This window comes from Meles meles, chromosome 8 (assembly GCF_922984935.1).
Source record: "Meles meles chromosome 8, mMelMel3.1 paternal haplotype, whole genome shotgun sequence".
Classification (NCBI taxonomy): Eukaryota; Metazoa; Chordata; class Mammalia; order Carnivora; family Mustelidae; genus Meles; species Meles meles.
The window spans coordinates 110,043,113-110,063,504 of record NC_060073.1 but is presented as its reverse complement, the minus strand read 5'-3'; the positions used below and the strand labels follow the sequence as shown (position 1 = coordinate 110,063,504).

The window sequence follows — 20,392 nt, the reverse complement described above, 5'->3', positions numbered from 1 at the left end:
TCCTGCCTTCACCCCCTGTGGACCGGATGAGAGCAGGGTAATGCCCACTTGGAAAGGGTTTCACTCCTCATCTGGAATCGGGCCCTTTTGAGACTCTACGAGTCTACTTTTGGCTTTTTGCTGCTTTGGAGGAAAAAATATATATACATAGTAAATTCTTCAACACATCTCCTTCCGTTATGACCTTCTAAAATAAGCGAACAAAAAATAAACACACATCTTCTCATCAGAGCCAGCCTGGCTTCTCCCCCGTGTCTGATCTGTGGGTGTGCTGTAGAAGTCGTTCGGGTCCGTCTTGGCCTGGTTAGTATCCCACTGAGTCATTTCTTCTGACTACCCATTAAGAATGCCCCTGAGTGCTCCCAGTAAGAACTGCGCTTTCTTGGGGATGAGGATTGGAGGTGGGAGTGAGGCCCTGGGCACCAGCATGAATCTGTTACTTCTGAGCAGATTAAACGAACTTGTCTATCTTCTTGCCCTCTAAGCGGGAGCATAGGACGCCGTGATGTGATATTTGTCAAGCCTTCTAGCAGCTGGGTGGTTTGTGGGGACACAGTGATGGCTTCTAACCACCAACTTCTTTTTTTCTATAAACATAAACCATTTGATCAGCCCTAACAAAAATGCTAATGTGGCCCAGTGAACTCAGGGAGGCCAAGAGAACTGAAACCGTTACATGCCTTGGCTCTATGTTCTGACTTGAGCCAGCCCCATGAATACAGAGCCGGCACCCCGTTAGTCCCGGTTCCGAGCAGCTCCTGTCATGTGTGATGCTACGAAATAGAGCCCCCTGCTCCTGGCAGGTGATTTTGCTGTTTGGCTACCAGAATTCCATAGGATGGAATGTCCGGGGTAATGGGGTATCCGATTAATCTCGTAGGCTTTGGTTGTGCAGTGACGCTCAGGACTTGTCTTCCTTGTTGTGAGATCTATTATAGTATCCTATGCCATGGGAAGCTGAAGAATGCCACAGCCACATTCACGTCCCCCCCACCCCCCATCACTCTGGAAGAGCCAGGGGACCAGAGGACGCTAAAGAGAATTTCACCGGGACTCTTTATTGTATGGGTTTTGTAAGAAACACTGCCCAGTTTGGGTGGTTTTATTAAAACGAAAGACTTCAGAAACCTGTCTGTTACAGGCACCCCGCATCTCCTTCGAGTGAATTCGGTGTAGCAGTGTCTGCATACATCTGTAACTTGGGCGTACGGCTTCATCGTGACATTGGGAGCTTTGGTATCTCCATTCTAGTGGATAAAGAATGAACCTTCCATCACCCTCAAGATTCATCCTTCCTTCCTCTTCCTGTCTTGAATTGGGCTCTGACACATTGGCTCTGTGCTGGTGTTCTCAACCAGGAAAGACCACAGCTTTCTGAAGGGCTTCCTTCACTCTCTAGGCTGGTGGGCATCCTGGGGGATGATGGGGGTCCGGCCCCTTCACACAGAGGGCTTCCCAAGGGTTTCGTTGTAAACTTAGTTGGCCTGGGAACCCTATCTAGATGACTTCTGATGTTTAGGTTTACATGGGAATTAGAAATCAGCATTTCCGTAGATGGGGCCCCAACTGCGCAGCCCTACGCATGGCTTCTAGATGGTTTCGGTTGCTGCTCCAAGCCAGCTTTAAGCAATGAGGATGCTTCCAGTGGCAGTTAGGATACAGTCTGCCTTTGTGATGACATTATACAGAACCTGAAGCCAAAAATCTGAGAACACGTATTTTACAGTTCCTTTAAAATGACATTTAACTTTTGGGTTAATATTTGAAAGTGAAACAGTCTACCTCATTTTCTTCCTCTGCTCAGCTGCTATCCACAGTAGGTCAAGCCAGAATTACAGGACTCACGCGTCCAGTAAGGGCGAGACTCCTTGTGATTACTAATTGTGTATTGGTTTTTCTCTCCCAAAATGAGATAAATTTACCTACATCTAGTGCTTTTTGCAACAATAGCAATCTGACGAGTCGCATTATTCTACACACACACACACACACACACATGTTTGTCTAGGCTCAGAGCGAATATACCATATATACACATAGATGTAAACACACACAATTACCATAATACACGTCTACGAACAGTCTGTAAAGGGTTCCCGCTATCTTATTCTCGCTACAAGCATTACGGGGGATTTTGTTTGTTCGGGGGGGTGTGTGTGAGTTCAAATGCTATCATATATGTACTGCCATGTAAAAAACAGCCAACAGAGCCTGAGCTGGTGTTGGGTACTTTACGTACATTACTTTTCTAAATCATCTCAACATGCCTCTGAGCTAAATAAATAGGGTTGTTAAGTTCATTTACAAATGTGGCAAACCGGCTCGGAGATTTCTCCTGAGAACTCAGAGTTTGACTTGGTGTCCGAGCCAGGGTTTAGTCCCAGACCTTTCTGACTCCAGACCCTGACTTGTTAACTAGGGCTCTCTCCTGACATTATCATGACAGTCCGGCCACACAAAGGCGATCTTACCATCATTTCCATTTTACAGATGAGAAAACAGACCACGGTGAAGTGGTTGTCTAGAGCGCCTGCATTACTATTGTTTGCCTTTGATTGAATTCAGTCATCTTTTTGCCAGTAAAGTTGGGATTAGCAACTAGAATATCCTAAATTAGTGTAGAGAGTGGAATTGGGCCACCTGGCCAACTGGATCATTCGAGAAGGTTACCCGATCTTAAACCATAAAGAGAAACATCGCTTCCCTCAAAAACTGTGATCAGGATAATTTCTTCGGGAAGGGTTGTTAATGAGGATGTGTTAAGAATAATAACACACAGCAAGCCTAAGATGTTTATTATGTGCCAGATGCTAGTCTAAGTGCTTCACAAATATTAATTCATTTTGTCTTTCCAACAGCCCTCCGTCTGTCCCCATTTTACAGATAAGAAAACAGAAGCACCAAAATGTTAAAACACATGGGGAGATCACACAGTTAGTAAGTGGCAGAGCTGAGATTCACACTCAACAGCCTGGTCCAAAGCCCTGGGCCTCAGCCATTCGCCAGTATTGCCGTACCGGTTTTGGCTTTGCTTTCATTGAGTTTGGTTGGTCTAGTACTGAAGTTATCCTGTGTGTTCTCTCAAGTGCTTTCTTCATAAGGAGAGCAAACTGCCAGAGGCAAGTGGGGGCCCCTCCGTTGATATACTCCTGGTCCAGACATCTGGATCTCCCATTGGTACGGTCACATGAAAGAGAGTTAGCATTCAGTTATAATTGAAAAATAAAAACCAATTCTCCATGGAAGTGCTTGAGAACGGTGATATGCAAGGTGCATTTCTAGAACAATAGCTAACAAAATATATGCATAGTGACACTTTGATGTCTTTTTCAAAAATCCTTAGCTGTTATTAAATAGGTTCTAGAAAATTCTCTTATCTGGTGCATAGTCACCGATCACATTAATCCTCTGTTGTTCACCCTTAAATGGGTGACCAGGGCATCTCCTTACCTCGGTTCCGGGCCTGCTGCCCATCTGCCGTCCGTCTTCCTCAGCAATTAGCATCTTTATCACCATTTAACAAGAAAATATTTTCAATTAGCCATGGGAGAGACCTGAGTTTACATTCTGCTGTTAGCGCCTACCTTGTCAAACACATTAGAATCTGAAAAACAAAACCGGTAAAAATCAAACTACAGCAAGAAGTCACTGACTCCAGTGAAATCTGTGGTCTCCTTCTTTAACTCAGAATAATTTTTCCCTGTTGCTTTGCTTTGGTAAGATTTCCACCTCTCCCGATAAGTGCCTTAGCATGTTTTATGAACTAAAATCTGATTTCACTTTTCTTTAGCAACTGAAGGAATTTCTCTTGCTTCTCTAGAAAGTCGCGAGTGCCCAAACTTCTATTTACCTCTAAAACGGTTTGCTAAATTAAGTTCGCCTCTTTGCGAACATAGCATTGGTTTTTAGAAAACACATTTGAAAACGCACAGATCTCCCCCAAGCTTGTTTTACTTTTTAAATCAGATGAGTACGGGGGCAGGGGCCATTCTGTTCTTAAGAGAACCCCTTTTCTGTCTGTTCACAAGGGATGGAAGAGTACGGCAGAAATGTCTGGAGTTTCCGACTCCATCCAGCCTGGGTTGGAATCTGGACTCCACCATTACCATTACTTATGGCTCTGGGCCTCCACCCCCGTCTGTGAAATCAGAGTCATAATGCTATGATCACCCGTGCGCGAAGAGGCTAGTTAGAATTAACCAGGGTAGAAACGAAAGAGCAACTTGACTGTGAGATGTTTGTACACTCTGTTCCTTCTAGCCCATGATTGGAAAGAGAGCAAATGGTAACTACTAGGTCGTCATGAGCCTATGAGATGGCCAGCCAAAGGTCAGTGGTGGTTGTGGGGTATAAAGGGAAGAACTAGAGCCTTAGAATCGGATGATTTGGGGGCGCCTGAGTGGCTCAGTCTGTTGGGCATCTGCCTTCGGCTCACGTTGTGATCCCGGGTCCTGGGATTGAGCCCAGCATTGGACTGCCTGCTCAGTGGAGTCTGTTTCTCCCTCTCCCTGTCCCTTTCCCCCTGTTTGTGCATTCTCTCTGTGTGTCAAATAAATAAATTAAGGGGAAAAAAAAAGAATCAGATGATTTTGAATCTTAACTGCTCATTAACTGAGTCACCCGAGGCTAGTTATTTTGCTTCTCTGAGCATTAAAATTCTCTTGTATAGGATGGAGACAATCAGGTAGGCCTTCCTATGTCTCTGAACTGTTGTAAGCATCAGAGGAAGGAATGGAGTATGTTTTGTAAACCGGAACCTGTGACCTGGCCGTGGGGGATGGTGACCCTTTGGGTCCAGATACCCATGCGTGTCAGCGTGCATCTCTGGACGCATCTAGGAGGGGATAGGGTAACGCATGGCATTTTTGCAGAGCCTTTGTGCAAAGCAAGGGTTGAAATACTTTTTCAGGGAGAAGGGTTGTCCTAGGTGTCTTTAAAAGTAGGAGTTTTGCCTGGTGAGGAATTTTCACTTATATGTGCAACCGGAGAAAGGCAAAAGTTGCAAGAGGAATTTTTATTGCAAACAATGAAAGTCCTAATAGAGTAAGGAGGATGGGGCACCACGAAGCAGAGGGAACAGGCTTGGAGAGTGGAGCTGGATTTCCACGTACCGTTTTTAAACCTAATAATTCAAGGTTGTGTGTTTGAGCAAGGGTCATCAGCCACTGTGATTCAGTGGAAAATACATCCAAGCGTTGACTTTCAGAGAGTCTGGGGTTCCTCTGGCCCAGCTTTGACTCTGCTGCTTTGCAGGAGGAATCACACTACCTTTTCCATGTGTGCCGGGAGTCTACATGGACATGTCTTCTTTAAAAAACTTCTGTGATGATGAATGTATGCGTGGGCTCTGCTAAAGCCGGGAATTCCTTTGAAACTCTTGTTTCTGATTGCTCTCCGTGGCCCAGAGGAGGAGACGGGCCACATTTGGGTATGAAACTCTTGAGCCTCGCCGTGTTCTCTGGCCCCCGGAGAGTCATGTTCCGTTTGAAAAGAGCTGAAAAGATGAAGGCTGTTTTTTCACTTGGGATAAGAATATCCTTCTCGAAGCAGTAAGGGCTCTGTGAGAATAACAGGATCCATATGTCGGAGCTGGCGGCTGATGCTCGGCATATGGGCCCGTGAACCTTTCCGGCAGAAATATGCCTTGAATTCTCTGAAGAATGCCCCAGTAAACTCCAGAAAGGACCATTACTTAGGTGACGGATGGCACAGGCACGGCTCCGGGGCTTTCATGGGCCCATCGTTCTGTGGAATGTGAGCCGCGGACAGAGTGGAAAGGCCTTGGTTGGCCTTACGATGGATGGCGCTGGCCTGCAGCCCTCTCCGTCAGGCCCCGTGCCCCGGAATGCAAACAGCCTTAGCAGCTCTGGGCTTGCTCTGTTCTGTTAGGGGATGGTGAACCCGAGCGGCCTGCCTCGTGTTCTCCAGATTGTTCGTTAAACCGAATGAATGGAAACTTTTTATCCTCTACTCAGAGAGGCAGCGTCGTAATGGAAAGAAGGTGTCCCCAGGAGCCGGGGGGCATGGGCTGTACGGCCACCACCACCCTGGCCCTAAACAAAGGTGACCTTAGCAAAGGCACTTTCTCTGGCTTTCTCGTGGGGGAAAGCAGCAAGTGGAACATGATGCTGGTTGAGACTCCTCCGACTCCCTCGATTTGGAGCTGAGCGCACCTAGCTCTGGCCAGAGGAGACGATAGAAGCTCCACAGCTAGGGACGCCATTGTGAGATGCCCTCTCAGCTCTGTGCGTTGTCTAGCATTTCGGGAATGGTAGGGAATGCCCTTTCGCTGCTCTCTGAGGGTACAGTCCAGGGCCCCGGGTGAGTCATCGGCAGTAAACCCAGTGAGCAAGTGGCTGGCTGCCCCCGCATCACTACGGTGTTCCTTCCAAACCAGCCCTGGGAGGTCGGAGTCCAGCCTCCCCTCTCGTTCTCACGGGGGAGCACTCAGCATCCCCCGTCTCCGAACACTGCGATTCCTCACCCTGTGGCCTCCCTCCTTCCCTTCTCAGCCCTTTCTCCACCAGCCCACCCACCTCTCCCCTGCCTCTGCAGCTTCTCCGGGGTCTGCCTTGTCGTTGGTGACGAGCAGGGTCTCGCTTCCAGTGGCCCGGTGTTTCTCGTGCTCCCCACGCTCCCCTGGCCAGTCCCCCGCAGGCCCTTTGATCCGTCTGCTCTGCTGAGTGCCCCGTGGCCCCTTCATCACAGAGCTCAGACTGAGACCCGCAGCAGCTCCGCCTGCGAGGCCGTCTCCATGGCAACCAGCAGCCCGGTTCTGCGGCGCAGAGAAAATGGCCGCTGGAAGGAAGGGCTCACTGAGTCTCTCTTACCCGGCCTGTTGGTCCCGGCCCTCCTCCGTGTCCGCTTGAAGAGGCGACATGCGTCCAACCAAATGTCCGTTAGCTTTTAGCTTTCACATTTACTTTCCCTAAGAGGACGGGAGGCAGAAGGAAGTTGAATCCAAATGGATAAAAGCAGTTTTATCCCCCTGCCCTAAAACTATATTTTCATGAGGAACAGTTATCTGCTCCGAGCAGATACATGAGGAACAGGACGAATCCGGCGGTCTGTGGGATGCCGGGCGGTGTGTTCTGTCTTATCGGTGGAGAGGGATGACAGAGCACGGGGGTCGTCAAAGGAAAATCCAGCGCAGGTGGATACAGGGAGCTCCTCAGGCACAGACTACAGCCTTCCGGGAGGGCACCTGACTGACTGCAGTGACGAGGCTGTGCACCATCTCCTCTTGGGGAAAGGGGGTGTGGGTCCCCTAGTCACCCGGCGGGCTGAGCGATAGGCATCCCCTGCTTCCAGAGCCGTCTGGGTCACCATGGTGACTCCTCCTCCGTAGTCATGCACGGTGACATGGCGAACTGGAGAGGTCGGGAGTGGCAGGCCTCCTTGTCACACAGCCGTGGGGACACTTCAGGCTGATTTCCAGAAGTAACTGATCTGTTATTTCTCTGAATCCCCGAAGTGCTTCTGTTCAGAGCAGGACCGTGGCCTACTCAAGAGGTCAGAAGCATGTGGTGGGGGTGTCGCCCCAAATCTCCCAGGGGCCCCTGCGCTGTCTGATAGGGGCTCGCTGTTCCACAGGGAAGGAGCCGGACATGTCCATTCCTGGCTTTGGCACAGGAACTGTAGATTCTTTGGTGACAAGCTCTCAACCCAGACCACATCCTCCCTTCACTCTTTCTTAATGCAAGCAGGGAGACCCTGTTTTTGAATGAAAGCTCTGGGTTCCCGTCTCAAAAATCCTGATGTGTGTTTCAGCTGGACTTTGTCTTTTTCAGTTTCTCTGCAGGTGGATATCGTCCCCAGCCAAGGAGAAATCAGCGTTGGAGAATCCAAATTCTTCTTATGCCAAGGCGAGTGCCCCGAGCCCCACTGCATTTAAGGAAAGACAGTGAACCCAGCAGCAGCCTGTGGCCCGTGTGTGTGTAGCCGGTCCCGCCCGGAGCTGCCCTGTTGGAGGGTTGATGGTGTGGCCAGAGGGCCAGGGAAGCTCTCAGGCCCTCTTCCTTCCCTTCAGGAAGGGCTTCCATGACACAGAGAAATGTCCTCTGGGCTTCTGCATGGTGGCGGAGGAGGGCTAGGGATTTCCTGAGGAAAGTCAGTACAGTTCCCAAAATAGCGAATCACCCCAGATTCCCTGCCCTGTATCCAGCCGGAGTCCTCTGCCTGACGCGGGAGAACCATGTTGCCTCGGAAACCGTGCATCAGGGGGTCAGCGTAAGGCTTATGTCTTATAATCTCCCAGGACACGAAAATCCAGAAAAGTCTGAAACTTGCCTGAAAGGAAATTGCACACTGGTGTCTCTTGTGCCGTGAGGATGTGGGTCCCGGGTTTTCCACGTCTGTTGTGAATAACCATATTCTGTCCTGTGGTCCCCGCACTGGAGCCCGGGCTTTGTCGGATCCGGAGTCCTTGTTCTTTGTTTAGAAAATGTGCCCCGTTTCCACAGCTCAGAAATCATCAGGAAACATCCCATGGAGGAAAAGCTTCGGGTTAGGCTTTGGATTCCCCGTCTGTGACAGGACTGGGATTCGGATCGTGGAAGAAGCAAGGCCGTTGCGCTGAGCTAGGTGTAAACCGTGACATTTAGCGAGCAGCTTTTGGCAGGGAGGGGCCTTTAAATGCGAACATGATTTGCGTTGGACGAGGCGCCTGGTGGCCGCCGGATGTGTTCACTCCAGTTTTGCCCTTCATTACAGCAATTTAAATGATCTGGAGATGCAGCCGTGGAGCCCACAGCACATCTTGCAAATAGCGATATTTATTGAAAACATGATGGGCCCTGAAAGGAAGACGGCTTCATTTCCATACTAAGCATCTGTGCAGGGCTGGGTGGTGTGGCTTGGGGAAGGGCGCCGTGCAGAGAGAGCCCGGAGCCCTCGTTCCCGCACAGGGTCTGAGACGGCCACGCAGCAGCACCCGCCTCTCCTCGGTGCCCGGGGAGAGGACACATGGGTGATTCGGGCCGTCTTCCTTGCAGGATTGACGAAGACGGGTGTGTCTGTCTGAGAGGGGGGTGGGTGCTGAAATGACAGTCGTGCCAGTTTTGGCAGGCCAGACGCTAGAATGAAACGGGTTGGAATCCACACTCCTAGACGAGCTGGTGTCCCCTCCTCCACTCTGGAGACCACAGTCTGAGCCCTCAAGAACAAGCTGATTAGTTGGCACAGACTCACCAGGCCCTTAAGCTCAGATCCTAGACCTGAATCCCATCTGCTCCATCTTCTGGGAGGCTGGAGCTCCTCACTTAGAAGCCGGCACACAGTAGGTCCTCAGCAAATACCTCTCTTCCCTCACCAAGGAGAGGCGTACTCACAGGAGGGTCGTCGAGTTCTTTGCAGGCACCCTGAGTCGTGGTGTGTGTGTCACGACGAAGCACAGAAGCCAGGGGAAGGCGGTATCACGTCCTCCACATGAATGGTCTCCCTGCGGGGTCATCGAGCCCCCTGACCTCTTGTTCCCTGGCTCTTGCTGAGTACCCTCGGTCACCCTGGAGGGCACGTCATCTTTTAACTCCCACAGTTTGAAAATACTCTCTTCCTCTTCAGTGGCAGGAGATGCCAAAGACAAAGACATCTCCTGGTTCTCCCCCAACGGAGAGAAGCTCACCCCGAACCAGCAGCGGATCTCCGTGGTGTGGAACGACGACTCCTCCTCCACGCTCACCATCTACAACGCCAACATTGACGACGCCGGCATTTACAAGTGTGTGGTCACCGGCGAGGATGGCAGCGAGTCAGAGGCCACGGTCAACGTGAAGATCTTCCGTAAGAGCCGCCCCCATCTCATTCCGTATTGCCAGTCCTCTCCTTTGGCCAGGAAGATGCAGGCAGAGGGGATGCCAGCCGAGGGCCCCCTGAGGCCTTCCTCCTTTCCATTCCCCGAGTCTTTTCTGAACTGCGCTGAGAGCTCCAGCATGTTCTTAAATGATCCTGAGCCAGCTCAGAACTCACAGCCCCAGTTCACGCGGATCCCAGCTACCTCCCTCTGGCCTCCGTTCTCTAAATTCAAATTACACAGTTCCCAGAGGGCTGCTAAGGGTTCCCCTTCCCTTCTCCAGGCACTAGCTGACTATCGTAACATTCAAGTTTCCCCTCTTATTTCACTCTCCCCTGCTGCTGATGGAGTCCAAAGGCTCGGTGGGCTGTGGGGTTTCTGAACACTCTGGGCCACTCAGAGCAGGTGGTTCCGCTTGTCAGTGAAACCCGGTCTGGAGGTGGTGTCTCGTTACCTTGTTATGGTGCCTCTGTCTCGTTGGCCAGTGTAATGGTGGGTGACAGCTAATGGAACAGTATTGATTGCCACAGTATTTACTCCCATTAAGCCTGCCTTTCCTCCCTTGTGTTCTTCATAATGTTCTCTGCTCTCGGAAAGATGGGTTTGGGGTGTCAGACAGGCGGGAGACGGAGAAAGGACTGATGACCAATCATGGTAGACGAGGTGTCGTGCCAGTCCATTCCACCTGGCTTTGGGCTCCCTTGGCATCGTCCCACATGGCAAGGGACCCTTGGTCGACAGACTCCTTGACCTCCATAGACCCTTTCCGCACAAAGTACAATAACTTTAGCACTCCGTGAATAGCCACTGACTGCCCAACATCGATGCCACATTCCCCTGCTTACACCAGCTGCTTTGCCTGGCATCTTGGCTGAGGATGGGGCGGGACCCTCTCTTGGGCCACCGTGAATTTGGACTGAGAGCTGCCTACAGCTGGAGTCCGAGCAGTACGGCTGTAGCGATAAGGGATCGGTAAGGGGAAGCTGCTGTGTTCCCTCACTCTTCTCTCGCTCATTTTCCAGAGAAGCTCATGTTCAAGAATGCACCCACCCCGCAAGAGTTCAGGGAGGGGGAAGATGCCGTGATCGTGTGTGATGTGGTCAGCTCCCTCCCTCCGACCATCATCTGGAAACACAAAGGCCGAGATGTCGTCCTGACGAAAGACGGTGAGGCCCGAGTTCCCTGGCGGCTGCCCTTCCACCCAAGCCCTGGGTCCCCTAGGGTTTCCACCTCAGCCAGCCTCTGAGGCATTCCAACCCAGCTTCAGATCCCGGTGTCCCACAGCCCCGTGTGCCTTCCAGGTCCCGAATGCGTGCATGTCCCGAGCTTGCACATTCAGGCGCTTGACCTTGTCTCCAAAGAAAAAGACAGATTTCCTGTAGACTTCTGCTCTTGGTTGTCAGTGCCAGGCCACATGTCCTGATGTCCGCGTAAAGCTACTGCCCCCCTCCACACCATACCCCTAGCCCTAGATTGTCGCTAGGGAAGAGGAAGAAGGGCCCTGCAACCTTCCTGCAAATTCCAGAGTTCTCTGACTGACCCTTGGATGAACCTGCCTCTTGTCTCTTCTAGTCCGATTCATAGTCCTGTCCAACAACTACCTGCAGATCCGGGACATCAAGAAAACCGATGAGGGCACTTATCGCTGCGAGGGCAGGATCCTGGCACGGGGGGAGATCAACTTCAAGGACATTCAGGTCATTGTGAACGGTGAGGAGATCCCGTTCTTCCTGCTCTCCCCATCAGTACCGCCTGGTCACCCCCAAATCCCGCTCCGTAACTTCCTCTTCGGTTTGTTAAATAAATCCCGTCCCGACTCACGCATCCGTCTCAAGTGAATCGTCCCTCCTGGGATAGCCTCTGGCTTGTTTTGTTTTCTTCTGAATACACTTGCCTTTTGGGTCTCCCTTAACCCGGGGGACTTCTAGCGCCATTCTTGAATGTCCTTCATTGTCTTACAACACTGGAAACTTACCCCATGCTGTCTAATAAATCCTTATTCATCCTTCATTGTCCTTGACGTTGCCATGATTGTGGGGTTAGTCCCTTGGTTCAACGTTCAAAGGAAATATTATTATCAATTCAGTCCTCAGAATAGTCAGAATCATGGGCCACAGGCTTATTAATCTTAATCTGCAGTGTGTCAAATAAACAACACCCGTGGAATCGATCTGACATTTACAAGATGTTTACAGGAAATTATAATGTCAGTACCAAGAAAATAAGTAAATGAGGGTTGAATTGTTTTTGGCTTTTGATACATGTTTTTTGCCAAATTCTCCCCCTCTCATTCCTTTGGTAAAAACTGTTTGTGCACAGGGCTGTTTATGACAGTGCCAGAGAAATGTCACTTGGTGAGCTGGTGACATCTAACCATTTCCAATTGGTATTAACCATCTAAGCACTGAGAACAGGCATTTTCAACTTTCTCCAGAATCCAGAGCCCCCTTTTGTCCAAAAAGCGTCAAGTTCCACTTCCCGTGGTAGCTAGAAGGTTGATATGATCGACTGAGAAAACACATCATGATATGTAGCTGCTATGAGTTGAATCCTGTTTTAAATGAGTTGAATCCTGTTTTAAAAGGAATAAGACCTATTAATGTAGCTTTTAAAGCTATTTTATTAAAAACCAATATTATATATTACATGTAACGATATCTTGTATTGTCGAAAGCCACTGACGCATGTTTGTGGATGACTTACTCAGTTTGGAATCATTTTCTAGGACACGTCAGAGTTTAGATCCCTCATACGAACTCTGCGGCTGCCCAGAGCTCTTGACCTCTAGGCCGTGACCCTCCGACCTAAGGTCCCCTGGATGTGCCTCTTCTCCAGGCCCCTGGGTTCCTCCAGATTTTCACAACCCCCCTGACAGCTCTTCTTTCCTTCAGTGCCACCCACCGTCCAGGCCAGGCAGAGCATCGTGAATGCCACCGCCAACCTCAGCCAGTCCGTCACCCTGGTGTGTGACGCCAAAGGCTTCCCAGAGCCCACCATGAGCTGGACAAAGTAAGAACCTGGCTTGTGCCTTTTATCGTGGGCTCGTGGAGAAGGGAGCCTGGAGCTCCGTGTCGGTGTGTCCGTGGCACGGGTGTGGGCAGCTGGGATCAGCCGCAGGTGTAGCACGGATTCCGTTCTGTAAGCACTCGATCCCTTCCAAGGGGGCAGAGCCAGAGGGCGTGGGCTGGGAGGCCCTCTTTGGGAGGTCTGTAGGCCCTGGGAGAGGGCTTAACTAAACAGAGGTTTAGGCAGAGGAAGCAAAGGTGTGTGTGTAGTAGAGTTTGGGGTGTTGACTTTGTGTGAAGACCGAGTCCTTCCGTGGGCTCCGTCTGCGTTCCGTGGAGACCGCTTAAAAATAAAGCTCGTACTTCCGTGGCCAAAATCACAGCAACTGGCTTTTCTGCACCATGTAGGGATGGGGAACAGATAGAGAATGAGGAAGACGAGAAGTACATCTTCAGCGATGACAGTTCCGAGCTGACCATCAGGAAGGTGGACAAGAGCGACGAGGCGGAGTACGTGTGCATCGCTGAGAATAAGGCCGGAGAGCAGGACGCGTCCATCCACCTCAAAGTCTTCGGTAAGGACGGTGGAGGTCAAGGTCGTTGTTCTGCCACAGTTCCTCTTACCCCACACGCTCGGTCCAGCAGCAAGACCCCATTCTCTCTGCCTTGGAATTTGTCCCAGCCGCAACCACATTTGCCAGTTCCACCCCCTAAACCCGAGTCCACGTTATCTGCCTCCTCTCTTGGTCAGTGACAGCCTCCCAGCCCCCCATCTAGTCCGCCCCCCACCATGTGGTCCCCTTCAGGCCTGCCTCACAGTAGCCGGAATGATCAAGCACCATCCTCTGTTTAAAATCCTCCCGTGGCTTCCCGTTGCAACCAGAATAGAATCAGATGGCCCGTCCTGGCCTGCGAGACCTAACCCGAGCTAGCCCCAGCCTTCCTTTCCAGCCTTGTCTTTCCTACACTTGGCTCCACACCGAAAACTCTCCAACCTCTCAGGCCTTGTTCTGTGGCTCAGATAATACTGAGCTGCTTTCTTGCCTTCGGGACATTGCACTCGATACCTCTCCTGCTCGGAGTGTTGTTCCCCCACATCTGCTCTGAGCTGCCTTCTGCACCATTCACCTCTCACCTCAACCCGCCTTCTCTATGACTCCTTCCTGCACTGCCCTGGCGAATGCACCAGCCACCCCCACTGACCACTTCTATGGATCTGACTGTACCTTCTTCACCACACCTGTCCTACTGGACCTGGCCTCATTTCCATATTTGCCCTGGGGATTGTAGTCTCCCACCTCCAGGAAGCGGGTAAACCCCGGGATAGTGAATTGCTGGCTTTTCTGTCTCTTTCCTGCTTTATCTCTGCTGCTCCAACCAGTGCCGCCCTCGGGAAGGCCGTGGTAAACATTAGGGACCAACTGGCTGACTGCCTGCGTGTCCCTTGCTTCTTTCCGTGGCCCGTGTGAAACGGCGCCGTCAAAGCCATGAGAAGAGCCCCTCGTGTCTGCTCACTCCATCTTGATAAACTGAGTTAACTTCCATTCATTTGGAACTGAAATGCATCTTGACCTGACCTTGAAAAGAGAATTCGTGGCAAAGAAATGCTTAACCTATTGGCTTTCAACACTTCCTGCTCATGTTTTTTAAAAAGACATGGGGTGCCTGGGCGGCTCAATCAGTTAAGCAGCCGACTCTCGATTTCGGCTCAGGTCATGATCTCAGGGTCATGAGATCAAGCCCCTCATGAGGCTCCGAGTTGAGCATGGAGTCTGCTTAGGATTCTCTCTGTCCTTCTCCCTCTGCTCCTTCCCACTTCTCTCTCACTCTCTGTTTCTCATTCAAAACAAAACAAAACAAAAAAAAGGGAAGCGGGTTCAGTGTAGATGGTGCCGCCAAGCACCGGAGGGCAGCTCTGGTTCCCATGGTTCCCAGGTCCCTACAGTGTGCGCCTGGGGAACCCTCCGGGACCTGCTTGTTGGGTCTGGTCGTAGCCTCTGACAGATCCGGTGCACGTGAGCAGCTGGACCTGCTCATCATAGATAAACCTTACTTCTCTGTTGATGGCAATTGGGTTTAGAAACAGGTTATCAGTTCTGTTCATAGCAACTGGGTATACTGGAGAGTGAAAGCTGACGGCCTTGGAAAATATTCTTTTTTTTTTTTTTTAAGATTTTATTTATTTGTCAGAGAGCGAGCACAAGCAGGGAGAGGGAGAGGAAGAAGCAGGCTCCCTGCTGAGCATGGAATCTGATGCGGGACTCAAGCCCAGGACCCCCGTATCATGACCTGAGCTGAAGGCAGACATTTAACTGACTGAGCCACCACACGTCCCTGCCTTGGGAAATGTTCTTGACAGTTCTTTACCTAGTTCTCTTCCCCACTCCCTCAGGTTTCGGCTTCTCCCACATTGTAAAGACAGGTGCATTGTTAACGAAGTCCTTCGTTGAACAGATACTGATGAAGCAGCCGCGTTGCTGGACCGAGGGGCATCTGAGATATGAGTACGATGTGGTCATTTAACTCTGAGAAACATGGGGAGGGAGAGGAACGTAGAAGTGTATAAATGATAATAGGGAGTGTCTGCTGGCTATGTTTGAGTGCCTGTGTGGGCCTAGCCATTGTCAGAGTGATGAGGATGAGTAACACGTGCTCTGTCCTCGTCCGGGGGCCGAGGGATGATGGATGCTGAAATTTTTAATGACAGCCCATTGTAAGGACTTTGGAATGGCAAAGGGGACCATGTTTTAGAGGAAAAGAAGACCTGTGGTCATGAGAGACAGAAGGCAGCGAGGTCTTCACAAACCATGTGCTGTTTCCCAAGCAGGGCTTCCCAGGTGAAGAAGGGTGGCCACGGGCGAGGACCCCAGGCCACCCAGGCACAGACACGGAGGCAGGAAGGTTGCGTGCCACACTGAATGTGAGTTCCTTGCAGAAGGGGACTGTGTACCCCCAGCTACGAGGACAGTGTCTGGCAAATTGTAGGTGCTAGAATTTGCCCAAGGGAAAGCAGAGCCGTTTGTTTTATGTGAATGAAGCACAGGCAGATGGTAAGGACGTGAGTCTAGAAATGGGTAGCTGTCCCTTGTCTTAGGAAATTCTCAGGCATTAGCACCATAAAGTGATAATAATACCCAACAGGAAGTGAGCACTTATAATGTGTCAAGCACCACCTGAAGTCCTGTGTGTAACTGACTTGTAATCTGCAGCACAAGGCTGTGTGGTAGAGTTCATCCTTGTCCTTCTGTCACAAGTGAGGAAACTGAGCCCAGAGAACTGAGTGGCCTACCCCGGGAACCAAGGCTCCACCCCAGGCAGCTGGCTTGGAAGTCCCTTTCCCTGAGCTAGCAAAGGGAGGTCACCACCCCATGAAGCTCCACTTAACACAGACGACGTCTGTGGGATGACTGGGAATGCTGAAGGTAGCGTGCCCTCCCTGCGCCCTCCCTGTGCCACCGTGGATCGCACCGTTTGTCTGCAGAGGTACACGCCGTTCTCACTGGCTGGTCAGGAACAAGTCTTGGATTGTCCTGCAGGCCTCTCTGGTGCTGGTGGCTGCCCCACAAAGGAGGCGTGGGTACTGAGTCAGGAGCCACCTGCGGCCAGTGGAGAGTGGGATCAGGTGTAGGGGCGGAGCTAACAAGGCAGGTAGTGAATCCCGGAGGCAGGAAGTGAATCCCGCATGCAGGAACTGTGGCAAGGCCGGCTTTGTCCTTCCACCCCCTTCCTCACCAGGCATCCCCTCCTGTACCCCCCGCCCACACACACACAGTTTCTTCCCCAAGACCGCAGCTGGGAGAATAGATGCCATCCAGAAAAACAAATAGAAGAGAGGTGGCCGGACTCGCAGAGACAAGTAAGTAAAGCACAGACCCCAAGGACTCCAGCCCCCATCCAGAATGCGAGCCCCTCTGTGAGCTTCGGGAGGAGTTCACACAGCCTCCTGGGAAGCTTCCTCACCTACACACTGTTTTCCTGTCCATTTCATGTTCTTAACCTCCTCTCCCTACTCCTCTGGCCTCCCTTGGTTTAGGAGATTGGTAGTAAGGCCAGGACACGCGGTGGGGAGGGGTGCCTCCTGCCCCTTCCCCTTGGTTTGCTGCTGGGCCCAGCGCTAGGGGGGAAGTGAGGCAGTTTCCCCCCTAGAGGCCGAGTTGGCAGCAGTGAGGCAGAAACACACAGAAACCAGTAGCTTGGATTGTAAAACCAGGGCTCAGAACTCCTGTGATTCAAGACGGGGAGGCAATTAGTCAGTACGGGCACATCTGAATTAGAGACTGCCATAATTGCACCTCACCGACATCACTTTTCCCTAAGAAAGGGGCATGTTCTAGCATGCATTGCCCTAGTTATCAGCCAGAAGCTCTTTTTACTAAGTAGTTACGTCCTACCTTTCTTTTTTTTTAATTTTTTTTTAAATACTTTATTTATTTACTTATTTGACAGAGAGAGATCACAAGTAGGCAGAGAGGCAGGCAGAGAGAGAGGAGGAAGCAGGCTCCCTGCTGAACAGAGAGCCCGATGTGGGGCTCGATCCCAGGACCCTGGGACCATGACCTGAGCTGAAGGCAGAGGCTTTAACACACTGAGCCACCCAGGTGCCCCACGTCCTACCTTTCTTTAAATTTGGCAGTGAATTTCCATTGCTCTTCTCCCCCATGGGCTCTTCTGAAAAGTATTTGTGTCTCTGCGTATTCCTGTTACGCTCACACAAATGCTCATGAGGTCTCATGCTGCTGCGGGCTGAGGCGGGTTCACTAGTGGCCTTGCTTACCTGACCCCTTAGGACCAAAGCAGCCCTTGTGAGTTACAGCACCGGGTAAAGGCTGAAGGGAGCTGCACCGGGTCATGTCCAGCCTCTCAGTTCAGAGGAGCAGAGCCCCAGAGCACTCCTTGGGCTGGGGAACGCAGGAGCCCAGGTTGGGGTGGGACTAGACGAGACCACCCCTCAGGGGCAGGGTGCAGAGTCATGGGTTTGCCAGAAGAGAAGAGCCGTTGTGCTGGGAAAACTCCCAGGGAAGTTTGTGCTCCCAGGAGGGTCCGTGGGGAGAAGTGCAATGGAACACGCGGAGGCAGTGAGTCCCACTGCTGCAGGCAGAAAATAGAACAGGGATCCAAAGTCAAGGGCCCGCAACAGACGTTAATTAAGAAGGTCTAAGTACCATCTGAAGACAAAACCTGGAGATGTTCCTCTGGATGCTGTGTGCAGATGGACGTGACCTTGCATCTGCCCCTGTTTGCCTGATGATGACCATTGTCCCGGGGGAGTTATGTAGAGCATCCGTTTTCACTCTCAAGAGTGCCCTGATCGGGATAATAAATTATATTGATATTCTAACTCCAAAGCAATATTCTGAGCTTTCAATGAGTTCTGACAATGGGCCTGCTGCTTCTGTAGCACAGAGAGGTTAGGTCATTAGTGAGAAGCTGGCCTGCCTTCCAGCGGCCCTCTATAGACCATACAAAATCAGCTGTTGTTGATAATGCTTTTAGTAAGGATACAGTTTGCTTTGTTCTAAAGATTTGTGCAGTGGGCCCTTTGTAACACTCTGGGAAATGGAGCCGCCAAACCAGATATTAATAGACGTTATCTATCCCTTGTCTGTCTTCTGTAACCTTTCGATGCCCGGATGAAGTCCTAGGGGTCAGGACGAGTCCAGCAAACACCGTCTAGATCACGATATCCATCCGGGTTTCAAGAGGCCAAAAATTCAAACAACTGTTCGGTGAATTCAGTTGTGTTGCTGAATTTTATTTTTTTACACTTTTTTTTTTTTTTGAAGATTTTATTTATTTGAGAGAGGGTGAGCGAGATCATGAGCAGGGTGAGAGGCAGAGGGAGAAGCAGGCTCCCTGCTGATTAGTGAGCCCAATGCGGGGCTAGATCCCAGGACCCCGAGATCATGGCCTGAGCTGAAGGCAGATGCTTAACTGACTGAGCCACCCAGGTGCCCCTTCATTACACGTTTCAATCTGTGATTTTAACAGTGTAGAAATTCAACTTTTATTTTATCTTTCTCAAACCTCCTGTCCGGCTGCAGTTAACAGTCCTTTAGATATGAGTTGTGACCACCTTGGAAGTCCTGTTTATCAAGATCGACACGAAACCTTCCTTTGGGAAAATCTCTCTCAAGTGATCTCTGTCAGTTCCAATTCGTGATCATTTGGCCCTGTTGGACTGAGACGTGCCTGGGTGCTCGCCATCAAAAAAGGACTTGCCAAGCAAGCTGTTTAGTACAGATTAACTGTAGCAGAATATTTCACTAAATGGATAATTTTATATAGAAGCAGGTATTTGCTGCAGAAAATGCACAGCCTAGACATAAAAGCAGAACCAGGGGGGCCTCGGCTTGTAGAAAGTGTATAGGCAGGAGTTTATTAACCTACTCACGGGCGGCGTATGAATTTGAATATAAAGGAAATGTACTTCTTTCACAAATTATCCATAAATTTGATTTATTTATTTATTTTTGTTTGTTTATCTCACCTCGTCTTTTTCCCCATTAGCGAAATAAGTTACATTTGTGCTGTGTTATCTTTTCTCTTCTGTGGAAGGTTTTGCAATTTCAGAGCATAATTGTTTTAAATCAGGAAAAGTCAATTTTCTCTAATGTTTTAACTTTTAACTCCACTTTCGAATGCTCATGTTTTCCGACATTACCAGAAACATTTGGAAAATGAACCCATCTCATCTCCTTTCCACCCCAGCCCATTCTGCAGCCCCCAACTCCTCTCTCGCCCCATTTCCTTGCTTGAGTCAAAGCTAGCACAGCTCTCCCAGTCACTGAGAAGCTCAGAGTCCCTTGAACTCCTCATCCCCTCCTTCGATCCTTGCCATGCCTCGTGTGCAAACTCCTCATCCCCTCCTTCGATCCTTGCCATGCCTCGTGTGCCCTCTCTTCATTGGGCACTTCGAGTGAAACCTTCCGTGAGCAGCTCTCTCCAAGCCTCCCTTCCCCGTCTGCCCCTCCATCCCCTCCTCCACTGCGACCACCCAGTTCGGGACGCTATTCTGCCACCTCTGGGGCACTATCAGAGCTTCCAAATTGGTTTTCTCACTTCAAGGTCTCCCCTGTTCTCAATCATCTTGAGTTTCTTCGTAGATTAGCTTTCTTGAAGTACCAACGATCGTTTCAGTCCTCTGATCAAACATCACCAGTGGGCTTCTGTCAGTGCTCCGAGACCATTCAAGGCAAGCGCCATAACCAGGCGGCCATGACCCTGCGCCTGGGCCCAGCCCTACCTCCCCCCGCCGCCATACGCCAACACCGGCCCCCATCACGCTGCCCTCCTCCCATGTCCTTGCTTCTTTGCTCCCAGTCAGGCCGTTTTCTACACTGAAAATGACTCTATCCCAAAGTTCCACAAAGCTTTCTCCTCATGAAGGCTTCAACCTCCGCTCTTGCCTTCTCCACCCTCTGCCTTGAGCGCTCTTTCTCTAGGATCTTGTGGTTCTTGCTCTCACACTGATGGTGTCACGCACCTACCCAAGTGTACGTCCGTCGGGGATTCAGTTCTGTAGCTCCCACAACACCTAGAATATGGTCTTATACTCCGTAAGTCCATAACCTGTTGAGTGGGAGCATGGTTGAATTCA

At 50.6% G+C, this 20,392-nt stretch overlaps 1 protein-coding gene across 18 annotated transcripts in view; it reads left to right on the top strand.

Annotated features, from left to right (window-relative positions):
* NCAM1 (neural cell adhesion molecule 1) overlaps positions 1-20,392 on the top strand; it is a 297,790-nt gene that overhangs the window by 223,565 nt on the left and 53,833 nt on the right. For all 18 annotated transcript variants that reach the window (XM_046014764.1, XM_046014762.1, XM_046014766.1 and 15 more), the window contains exons 2-7: positions 7,791-7,865; positions 9,562-9,780; positions 10,813-10,956; positions 11,363-11,500; positions 12,682-12,799; positions 13,204-13,370. In XM_046014764.1, coding sequence (XP_045870720.1) covers positions 7,791-7,865; positions 9,562-9,780; positions 10,813-10,956; positions 11,363-11,500; positions 12,682-12,799; positions 13,204-13,370 — 861 coding nt within the window. The remainder of the gene's footprint in view (positions 1-7,790; positions 7,866-9,561; positions 9,781-10,812; positions 10,957-11,362; positions 11,501-12,681; positions 12,800-13,203; positions 13,371-20,392) is intronic.